Source organism: Physella acuta, unplaced genomic scaffold (genome assembly GCF_028476545.2).
Source record: "Physella acuta isolate Inbredline_101_S28 unplaced genomic scaffold, ASM2847654v3 ptg000028l, whole genome shotgun sequence".
NCBI lineage: Eukaryota > Metazoa > Mollusca > Gastropoda > Physidae > Physella > Physella acuta.
Genome location: NW_026731548.1, coordinates 1 through 11,442, shown reverse-complemented (window position 1 = coordinate 11,442; position 11,442 = coordinate 1). Strand labels below are relative to the sequence as shown.

The following is an 11,442-nucleotide window of genomic DNA, read 5'->3' as shown; positions in this document are numbered from 1 at the left end:
GTAATAAATTTTAGTACACAGGATAGGGCCTACATCTTTTAGCCTACAGCTGTACACGGGTGGTTGGTTCTGCCTGCAGCTGTTGATATATGGAGAGGAGCTCGGTCGTGGAGCTGGAACGAACCCCGACAGGATGATGACCTAAACGGCACAATATATTTACACTTTTATTGAACGGGAATCGTATACAAGAGAGTTGATTTCTAATCCTTACCTGATGTCCAAAAGGACAATTCAGTAAAATGTCGTAATAATTGTTTCGGTCAGTGTAGATAACTAGCTGACAAAAACTAATTCGTCAACACACAAATTGAGATCTGTGTACATCGAAATAAATTAAACTTCAGGGTATGGTATTTTTTATATTAATCCCAGTAGGCCATAATATTAGACGGGCGTAATTCAATATATTTTCAATTTTAAGAATTAATATTTTGTTATAAATAGGCAAACATAAAATCCTGATTGAACATACTTCCTCAATGGTTGGCGAAAACTGAATTACCAGGTGTTGTATACAAACAAAAGACCAACCATGATTTGTAACCTTGACCTCTGCTATAAGAAATAAATGACCTACTAGGTATTGTAACATTTACCTCACTTATAAGAACCCATGAACTATTAGGTTTGTAACATTGAAATGTCCTATAATAAACCTTGACCTACCCGGTGTTAAGACCTTGAACTCTCCTATAATAAACCTTTACCTACCAGGTGTTGTGAACGGATGACAGGATCTCGATCCCTGCTATGGCCAAGGTTGTTGTTGTCGCAGAGAGAAGCATGATGCCGAGGGAGCCGTTGTCTCTGTCGTACCTGACGTCCACACCTGTGATGGTGCCGATGTCGTTCTTGTAGACAACGTTGGTGGTGATGGTTGTGGTTTTAGTCAGCTTTAGGTACCTGCACATTTATGCTGCATGAGTTGTATAGTTCGTACCGAAATATTTACATCAAAATTTAAAACAAATTCAATAAACCCTCACTATTATGTAAAGAAAATTCAGATGAAAAATTTGCTAAATTTTTATACCTGAATGTTCAAATCTAGATAACGACATCAACCTTTATTACCTAAAAAAATACAATTGGCTTTAAAACTCCTAAACTGTTTAATTAGGGGTGCTGGTCGGCGGCGAACATTACATTTAAAAATAAATAAATAAATGAATAGGGATGAAGAAATGTGGTCGCCATTGAAAACTAACATATCTTATAAGTGCAATTTAACGTCTGTTAAGTAAAATAATGAACATTATGAAATCACCCATAACATTATGATAATCGGGTGAAATGAAAAATTACTAAAATATTTAATATTTATTTTAGCCACATGTCATTGTGTAGGACGAACGTTAGATTGATGTGTATTCATTCAGAAAACATGTCTGTGTCAGAAGAACGTTAGATGGATGTGTAAAGAAAACACATGTTTTGTGTGAGAGTAACATTACTTTATGTGTACGCATTTAGAAAAGACAGTAGTTTGATTCAGCCTCTGGCAACATTACTTAAACGTCAGATAGCAGCAAGACCATCTTCACACTTACAAACACAAACAACTCTGAAGGCACTTACTTGGCATTGGTTGGGATAAAATCTGTCTTCCCAGATGTGCCAATCAGAGACACATAAACTAACCCGGATGTGTCAGCCGAGGAGGCGTATGGGAAAATTTTGACGTGGTAGTGGAATCCTGGGAACAGAATGTACATTTTGTATAGGCTCATACAATAATCAGGCAATCAGTTGTTTATTGAAATAAATATACAATATTCTTTAGTTTACAGAAAAAAGCAGGTGGAGAGTACTATTAATTTTAAAAAGCAGTATAAGAGTCAACATTTAATTTTCAGATTAAATGACTTAACATATTATTACCACAGTATGGAGCTTCGTGGTGGGTGTCCACATACAGACTTCCTCTGGCGGGGTGCTGGTCGGCGGAGTACCCAGCCACACCACACCCAGACCCACAGGAAAAACATTCGCCATTTTCAAACTTTTCCTGAAAAAATTAGTCCAAATGTACAAACATCGAAAAGTAAGTTTCAGGTAAAATACTGTACATTGAAAACAAATATCAGTTTTTCTAATCATCACTTGGAAACATTCAAAATGCGATACGTTACCTAATTATATAGTTAAAATCCGATACTTACAAAAGAGTCGCATGGGTGGGCTGTGAACTGGCACGTTGAGTCGACGGATTCTATAAAGTACTGATGTGCTCGTCCGTGGCTGCACCACATGGACACATCTAAAACATAAAATGTAGGAACATTAGATCAATGCTTTCCATTAATTTTGTGAGAGGTGGAAAACACAAGCCACAGCTATGGAGGGTTTATCACTTAGATAGAAAATCTCTGTTCATTTACTCACTTGATCCTGAGCAGCCTGGTTGGTGCTCACCACCGTTCAGGTAGAAATCTACATCTCCACAAGGTATCATCAGGCCGTAGCCTCCAACAAAATCAAAATGGCGTCCATCTGTGTGGATGACGTCAACAAACTTGGCGTCGTCTGCGTCTAGTCTGGCCGCCACTGCCTTGTTTAAAAAGTTGGGTTCTGCTGGGTCTAGACCTGTTAAGTTAAAATAATTGTTTAGAAAGTTTAATGTTATGATTGTATTAAATTTAAGACTGAACGTAAAAGTATGTAGTCGCTTTAAGTTTATTGTGTGCAAGGAATAGTAATAATAATTAAATTGCTGGCCAGTTATTCTATTCAGATTATTCCCCATGTTCATCCCTACCCACCACCCCTTATCTCCACCCACCATCCTACAAGTCAACGCCTTATTTCAGCCTTTCTCTAACAAGTCCATCTATTTAAGCCCAGCCTCACAACTTACCACTAATCCTGCCAATGACGTTGTGACCAAACAGGTTCCCGACGTATCCAGACAGCTGGGCCCCCAGTGAGTGACCAATCAGGTGGACCTTATCCAGGTTAAGGCCTTTAGAATGCATGATGTCCAGCAGGAGCTTGATCTCCGTGGCAACGACCCGCAGGTTGGAGGATGCCTGGTCGTAGAACGGTGATGTTGCGCCCTTGCTCCAGTCTACAGCGATCACGTTAAAATCGCCCTGAAGATAAAGCATGCACAGTTACGATGGTTAACCTGCTGTTAGTAAAAAAAAATTAAATCCCTGTGATGTTTAAGTAAATGTAGCCTTGAAACTTTATTAAGAAATAGGTTAATTTTCGGTCTTTATGTCCGCTGATGATGCTTAGCAAAATTTGCATAGATTTAGTGAGATGTTGATTAAAATAAATAAATAGAAGAAAGAAATATAAATTTTACTTAAAGAACCATTTTCTTAATTTTTAGATACGATACTGGAGTGTCACATACTGCAATAACCATTGCTTTAGCACCTTCTTCAGAAGGGAGTTTAATAATAGAATGTAGCATTAAAAATTCAAATGTGTTTGATCTCTAATTTCATTTACATGAAAGTTATTGATGCGGCTTTGGTCAAATCCTTTTACCAGCAAGTCTTTTCTGTAATGATCCACCTTATTTATAACGCACTGGGCAAGTTGTCCATAAGTTTATTAACCCATCCTGTTTAAAAACTAGCAGAGGAAATTGTTTCTAATGCAATGACCCACCTTGTTTAACAGCTTGTTCCTTAGGTCAATGACCCATTGATTCGCAGTGGACGAGCCGAAGCCGTGGACGATGAACTTGGTTTCCCGACTGGTAGAGAAGTGAGAACCGGTGACGGAAGCAGCGTTGGTGTAGATCAGGGGTCTCCAAACTACGGCCCGCGGGCCGGATGCGGCCCGCGAGGTCCTTTCATCCGGCCCGCGGCGATCTTTTTGTCCATGGAATAAACGTTTGTTAGAGGCGGCTGAGGACCTTTGGACAGAAAATTCAAAGCAATTTGAAAATGTAGCTTTGGTTGCAAATACCATTGCCCGCCGTGTTGCAGACATTGGTGAAAACATCGTAACTCAAATAGCGGAAAATGCAAGCACGTTCAGCCATTTTTCAATCTGCAATGGATGAGTCGCTGGAATCTGCTCCACCTCTCAACTGCTTGTGTTCATGAGGTGAGGATGAAGACATAAATATAACACAAGAGCTGGCTTCCATACATAGAATGTATGGCACTGTTACCGGAGAGGATATCTGACCATAGATAGTTTAGAGACATGTTGAAAAATGCAAGCACATAATCGCAAGATTAACCATATTTCACAGCAGTATCACATTCAATGGCTGCGCCATCACTTCAGTAGGCGCGCAATGGTTTTTAGTCATGTAACTCTATTGTAAATAAAACATGTAAAGTACTGAAAAAAAAATTCATAAAAAAAAACGTTTTAATAACAAGCTTTTATGTAATAATGCACTAAAAAGTAGAAAATAAATTATAGACTACTATTTAAATTACTATAAAGAAAAGCGTGGGTCTCTTCTCAAATATTAGTAAAGGTATCCAATAGGTACTAAAGTGCTAAAGTGACCCACGCTTTTCTTTATAGTTATTTAAATAGTAGTCTATAATTTATTTTCTACTTTTTAGTGCATTATTACATAAAAGCTTGTTATTAAAACGTTTTTTTTAATGAATTTTTTTACCCCCTCCGCTTGTAGGCGTAGGCCTACTGTCATAAAAATTAACTAGGGCAACATGTATATTTATTTTTTGTTAAGCGCGACAACTCTTTTATACTGTCGACAGCATCATCCAAGCTTGGTTACTTCCCCTAAAGAGAGGATTATAATATCTGAATATGTGACTATGTGATGAGGGTATGTCATGCCACCCCCCCCCCCTCCCTACACGGACAATATAGAACACAATATTAAAATCAAATATGAAATAAATAATTTAATCACCGTCCACCCACACTAAGGTAAATGGATGGGGTGAGTGGTGTGTGTGGAGGAGGGAGGGGGGGGGTGACTATGAAGTAAAAACAATCGGTAAAATAAGCTTCCTCGTTAGAGGCATCTTATTTATTTAATAAAATAACATCAAGTTTCAAAGACTAGTTCTCTTTTTTCAATATTGTTTGAACGAATGGGAAAAAATTCTACCTTCCTTTTAAAACATATTAAAGAAATAATACATAAATTGAAACGCGCTGGAAGTTATGTGATGTTGTATTACATTTTTAAAACAAGTTACGAGAAAGATTTCAGAATTATACCCTATGTACTTCACAATGTCGATGGATGCTTTAGTGATACAGAACATAGTTTTAAAAAGTTCTAAGCTTGTTACCAAATATATACTGATATAAGTGTATGTTGTCTGGTGACTACAGTTAGATCGGTTGTGTGATGACGGAGTTTTGTGTGTACGTGAAAGTGCTACGTGTAAACAATGTGTAGTGAGCTTGTCTGACATTCATGTATGTTCGATGGGTGGGTGTAGGACAGTGTCTAGTGCAAGGTTAACAATTGCTGGTGTGTTTTGACATGTGGGTGGCTGAGCTAGTGTTCAGGGGACGAACAATGAGAGATGGGAAAAGGGAAACAACTGGTGACACGGACTATGGAGGGAGGGGGGTGTGAAGGAGAATAGATTAAACTTAACACGCATGTCAAAACCTATGACATGGTGTGTTCAACAGCTATTTTACTTTTTATTTTTGATATGGGAAATTTCTTAACGCGTGTTGGCTATTGAAAAGACTTCCCAAGATAAACTAGCTCAACTGTATCGCTTTGCTGTTTTTGGTAGAAATATTAAATTGTGTAAGTTGACTGGATTCTGTTGTTCATTCTGTGTGTGTAGATTCTGTGTGGGGAGCATGATTTGTTCGTGGGATCAGCAAGGACTGTTTATTTCTGGACATTGCTTCCATGTAATTAATAGGACCCATCACCAAAAAAACCAACAACAGAGGAAACACCAACAAGGCTCCATCAATAAAAGGCCCGATCAACGAGAGGAACAATAAGCTAGAGGACCCATCAGCTAGAGGCTCCATCAGCTAGATCAACAAGATGATCAAACACAATGAAAATCAGTAAGTGCGTAGCGGGCTTGTATATGTATACAGTAAACAAAAACAAAATATTATAAACAAACTACCACAAACCAACGAACATAAGTTACCACCATTAACTGACAACAGACCAACGAACAACAACTAACCCATTAACAGACAACCAACCAAACATAGACCACAAAATCACTTACTTTCAAATGACAAACAATTAGGACGTCATTATACCTCCCAGTCTACAAGTAGGACATCATTACACATTAAGCATGTAAGTAGGGCGTCATCACATATTCCAGTACATAATTAGGACGTCCCAGCATACAATTAAGATGTCATTACACCTCACAGCTTACCATTCGAACGTCATTAAACCCCCAAGCCTACAAGTAGAACGTCATTACACTTCCCAGCTTACAAATAGGACGTCATTACACATTTAGTATATAAGAAGGACGTCATTACAAATCCCAGCACACATGTAGGACGTCATTACATATTCAAGCATACAATTAGAACGACATTACACATTCCATCAAACCATAGGGACGTCATTGCACATTTTAGCATATAATTAGGACCTCATCACCCATTACAGCACACACGTAGGACGTCATTATACATTCCAGCATACAATTAAGACGTAATTACACCTCCAAGCTTACAAGTAGGACATCATTCCACACTCCAGCATAAATGTAAGTCAACCTTGCACCTCCCACCATACATTTAGCACGTCATTACACATTACAGCATACAATTAGCACGTCATTACACATTACAGCATACAATTAGCACGTCATTACACATTACAGCATACAATTAGCACGTCATTACACATTACAGCATACAATTAGCACGTCATTACACATTACAGCATACAATTAGCACGTCATTACACATTACAGCATACAACTAGCACGTCATTACACATTACAGCATACAATTAGGATGTCGTTTCACATCCCAGCATTAAATATGGATGTCATTATACATCTTAGCATACAATTAGGACGTCATTGTACATCTTAGCATACAAATAGATGTTTGGTTTTAAACATTCCAGCATTCAATTAGAAAGATGTTACACATCCTAGCATATAATTAGGACGTTATCAACATTCTACCATATAATTAGGACTTCATTACACCCCCCAGCTTATAAATAAGACGACATTACTTATTCCTTCATACAATTAGATCGCCATTACATATTCAAGCATACAATTAGGACGTCATCACACATTACAGCATACAACTAGGTCGTCATTATACATTTAATAATATAAATATGACGTCATTATACAATCACGCATACATATCGGATCATTAAACATTCTAGCATACAATTAGTACGTCATTACACATCCCAGCATAAAATAAGAACATCATTAATATTCCAGCATACAGTTAGGATGTCATTACATATTCGAGCATATAAATGGGACGTCATTACACCTTGCAGCATACAAGTAGGACGTCATTAATACCGCCTGCCCCCATGACCCCCTAAGACCTCACAAAACAGCTTTTCATATTTATGTATTTTAAATTGGATTTTTACTTTCTCGTATATACGAAGTATAGAGAAAGTATTGTAATCGTGCACAAAAATAACATGAAATTTTGACAGTTTTCACCGTTTTACTCCTCAGTCCTTCATCACATTCGAAGTATTGAGGACTTATTTTAATCGGGCAAAAATTATCAATCCAGATTTATCAAAATTAAGAGGTTTTATGCGTAATCCAGTCTGAAAAACTGGGCTTTGCAATTCTGTCCGTATGTCTGTGTGTCTGTCTGTCCGTGTGTAAACACGATAACTTGAGTACCGTTACAGCTAGGTTGATGAAATTTCATATATAAGTATTTTATCAAAATCGTAGATCCGCATCAACTTTTGTGCGATTTTCGATAACCGGAAGTGGTACTTTTTCTACTTTGAATTTTTCAAAAGCCGATAACTTGAGTACTATTTCCGATAGATAAATGAAATTTCACATGTAAGTAAAAGATCTAATTCTCTACCTTCTGTTAAATTTTGAGTAATTTCCATTGACCGGAAGTAGTAATTTACGCTACTTCCGATTTCTCAAAAAACGAATGTAAATTAGTACTAATAATATTGCGCACTATTGTGCACTTTTTTATTTGGCGTTCACTTGGTGTGCAATTCTTTTGTCTACGAGATTTTATTCTATTTTTAAAACTTTAAGTATTTAAAATGGATTAAGAATCATGTCTATAGCCCGAGTTCCCATCCCCTGTTGTTTTATATAAGAATATTCGAGAAAGATTAGGGGAGATCACTCCCGGTTTATTTTAAAAATGAAATTATCTTTCTATCAATTTGTCTTTGATTAGGATCAACATTGAGTAAGACAGATCTGCTTTTATTTCGACTTAAAATAAAACATGTTAAATTTTTATTTATTCAATTCTACATTTTCTTTTAAATGCGAGAGTGGAACATCACACTACTTGAACCATCTACCACTACTCATAACTGTTCGATCCCCACCCCCTCCCCTTTTCGCTAATCCCGCTAGGGCCGTAGCCTACTGTCATAAAATTAACAGGGGCAATAAAAATGTTTATTTTCTTTGTCAAGCGCGACAACTCTATTAATACTTTCAACAGCGTCATCCAAGCTTAGTTACTTCCTCTTAATAGAGGATAATATTTGAATATGTGTCATGCAACCCCCCCCCCCCCCACACACACACACCCCTCCACGGACAATATAGAACGCAATATTAAAATAAAATATGAAATATATAATTTAATCATCGTCCACCCACACTAAGGTAAATGGATGGGGCGAGTGGTGTGTGTGTGGGGAGGGGGGGGGGGGAGGGAGGGGTGACTGAGGTAAAAAAAACAACTGTAAAATAAGCTTTCTCATTAGAGGCATCTTATTTATCTAATAAAATACAAGTTTCAAAGACTAGTTATCTCTTTCTTTGCGAGTTGTTTAAGAAGCATGGGGGGTCACCATCATTTTAAAACATATCAAAGAAAAGAATACGTATAGAAACGCGTTGTATTTATGTGATGTAGTATTACATTTTTAAAACAAGTAACGAGAAAGATTTCCGAATTATACCCTAGGCAGGGGCGTTGTGATGGGGGTGCTGACCGCACTAGGTGACACCATTTTGTGGGGTGACACCAAGGAAAAAATTGGAAATCGTTCCAGTTAAATGAATGATTAATTAGAAATAAATAGTCTTCTTTAATACACAAATTAAATTGTGTAAAATTGTGTGGTTTCTGTGTGTGGATTGTGTTTTTAGATTATGATTTGTTCCTGGAATAAGCATGGACTTTATTTCTTAACATCTTCTCTATGTAATCACCAGGACCCAGCAAGAAAAAAAACCCAAAAACATGAGGAAACATTAACAAGGCTCCATTAATAAAAGACCGTTCAACTAGAGGAACCATTAGCTAGAGGACCCATCAGCTAGAGGACCCATCAGCTAGAGGACCCATCAGCTAGAGGACCCATCAGCTAAAGGACCCATCAGCTAAAGGACCCTTCCGCTAGAGGACCCATCAGCTAAAGGACCCTTCTTCTAGAGGACCCATCAACACGATGATCAGACACGACAAAAATCAGTAAGTGCGTAGCTTGCGTGTATATTTACACAGTAAACATAAACAACATATTACCATGCCAGATAAGCAGCGTTCAAGCAAACTGTCAGAGATGGGCCTCTCATATATGGACTTTACCTTCTCAGCCAGCACAAACTCTGACAGAAAGCAGCTGCTTTTACCTGTATGTGAAGGGGGTGTTTGCTTGAGAGCCATGGCTCTCTGCCAAAAGCACCAAGACTCAACTCCTGTGGGACAGTCATCGTGGTTGGGCACTTCGTCAGAGGAAGCTGCATGGTAGAAGCTCATGAAGATTTTTTTCCTCAGTTCTTCTACATCTGCACATTTACTGGCAACTGCCTTCTTATAATACCTCTGGAGAAGGTTCATCTTTGCCTGTAAATTGAGGAATATTTTTAAAAATTAAAATATGTTTACAAAATAAATTGTCACTGTAGCAAGGAACCTAAAATTGAAAATTCTGACAATATTTAAAAAGGGTACTAACTTGTGTAAGGCTTCCAGCTTTCCATCCACCTATCGTCCTGCCATGAGGCGTGGACATGAGGCGTGGAACATGAGGCGTGGAACATGAGGCGTGGAACATGAGGCGTGGAACATGAGGCGTGGAACATGAGGCGTGGAACATGAGGCGTGGAACATGAGGCGTGGAACATGAGGCGTGAAGAGCGTGGAACATGAGGCGTGGAACATGAGGCGTGGAACATGAGGCGTGGAACATGAGGCGTGGAACATGAGGCGTGGAACATGAGGCGTGGAACATGAGGCGTGGAACATGAGGCGTGGAACATGAGGCGTGGAACATGAGGCGTGGAACATGAGGCGTGGAACATGAGGCGTGGAACATGAGGCGTGGAACATGAGGCGTGGAACATGAGGCGTGGAACATGAGGCGTGGAACATGAGGCGTGGAACATGAGGCGTGGAACATGAGGCGTGGAACATGAGGCGTGGAACATGAGGCGTGGAACATGGGCGTGGAACATGAGGCGTGGAACATGAGGCGTGGAACATGAGGCGTGGAACATGAGGCGTGGAACATGAGGCGTGGAACATGAGGCGTGGAACATGAGGCGTGGAACATGAGGCGTGGAACATGAGGCGTGGAACATGAGGCGTGGAACATGAGGCGTGGAACATGAGGCGTGGAACATGAGGCGTGGAACATGAGGCGTGGAACATGAGGCGTGGAACATGAGGGCGTGGAACATGAGGCGTGGAACATGAGGCGTGGAACATGAGGCGTGGAACATGAGGCGTGGAACATGAGGCGTGGAACATGAGGCGTGGAACATGAGGCGTGGAAGGAACATGAGGCGTGGAACATGAGGCCGTGAACATGAGGCGGAACATGAGGCGTGGAACATGAGGCGTGGAACATGAGGCGTGGAACATGAGGCGTGGAACATGAGGCGTGGAACATGAGGCGTGGAACATGAGGCGTGGAAACATGAGGCGTGGAACATGAGGCGTGGAACATGAGGCGTGGAACATGAGGCGTGGAACATGAGGCGTGACCGAACATGAGGCGTGGAACATGAGGCGTGGAACATGAGGCGTGGAACATGAGGCGTGGAACATGAGGCGTGGAACATGAGGCGTGGAACATGAGGCGTGGAACATGAGGCGTGGAACATGAGGCGTGGAACATGAGGCGTGGAACATGAGGCGTGGAAACATGAGGCGTGGAACATGAGGCGTGGAACATGAGGCGTGGAACATGAGGGCGTGGAATGGAACATGAGGCGTGGAACATGAGGCGTGGAACATGAGGCGTGGAACATGAGGCGTGGAACATGAGCGTGGAACATGAAGGCGTGAAATGAGGCGTGGAAAATGAGAGCG

The 11,442-nt window shown here is 39.9% G+C and overlaps 1 protein-coding gene across 1 annotated transcript; it reads right to left on the bottom strand.

Moving 5' to 3' along the window:
* LOC131941407 (lipase member H-like) lies at positions 1-9,966 on the bottom strand. The gene is made up of 8 exons (XM_059300659.1): positions 9,715-9,966; positions 2,861-3,095; positions 2,389-2,589; positions 2,166-2,263; positions 1,885-2,011; positions 1,582-1,699; positions 715-906; positions 1-141 (listed from the first exon to the last, which is right to left on the bottom strand). The coding sequence occupies exons 1-8, from the start codon at positions 9,964-9,966 to the stop codon at positions 39-41; spliced, it is 1,326 nt and encodes a 441-aa protein (XP_059156642.1). The 3' UTR covers positions 1-38.
* Positions 9,967-11,442: the final 1,476 nt, after the last annotated feature.

Bases quoted from the DNA above. Each gene is read 5' to 3' on its own strand.
- LOC131941407 (XM_059300659.1), bottom strand. From the start codon at position 9,966: ATGAACCTTCTCCAGAGGTATTATAAGAAGGCAGTTGCCAGTAAATGT. The intron at 2,590-2,860 runs GTAAGTTGTGAG...TTAACTTAACAG, and splicing joins CGTCATTGGCAGGATTAGTG to GTCTAGACCCAGCAGAACCC. The intron at 2,012-2,165 runs GTAAGTATCGGA...TAATTTTTTCAG, and splicing joins CCCACCCATGCGACTCTTTT to GAAAAGTTTGAAAATGGCGA.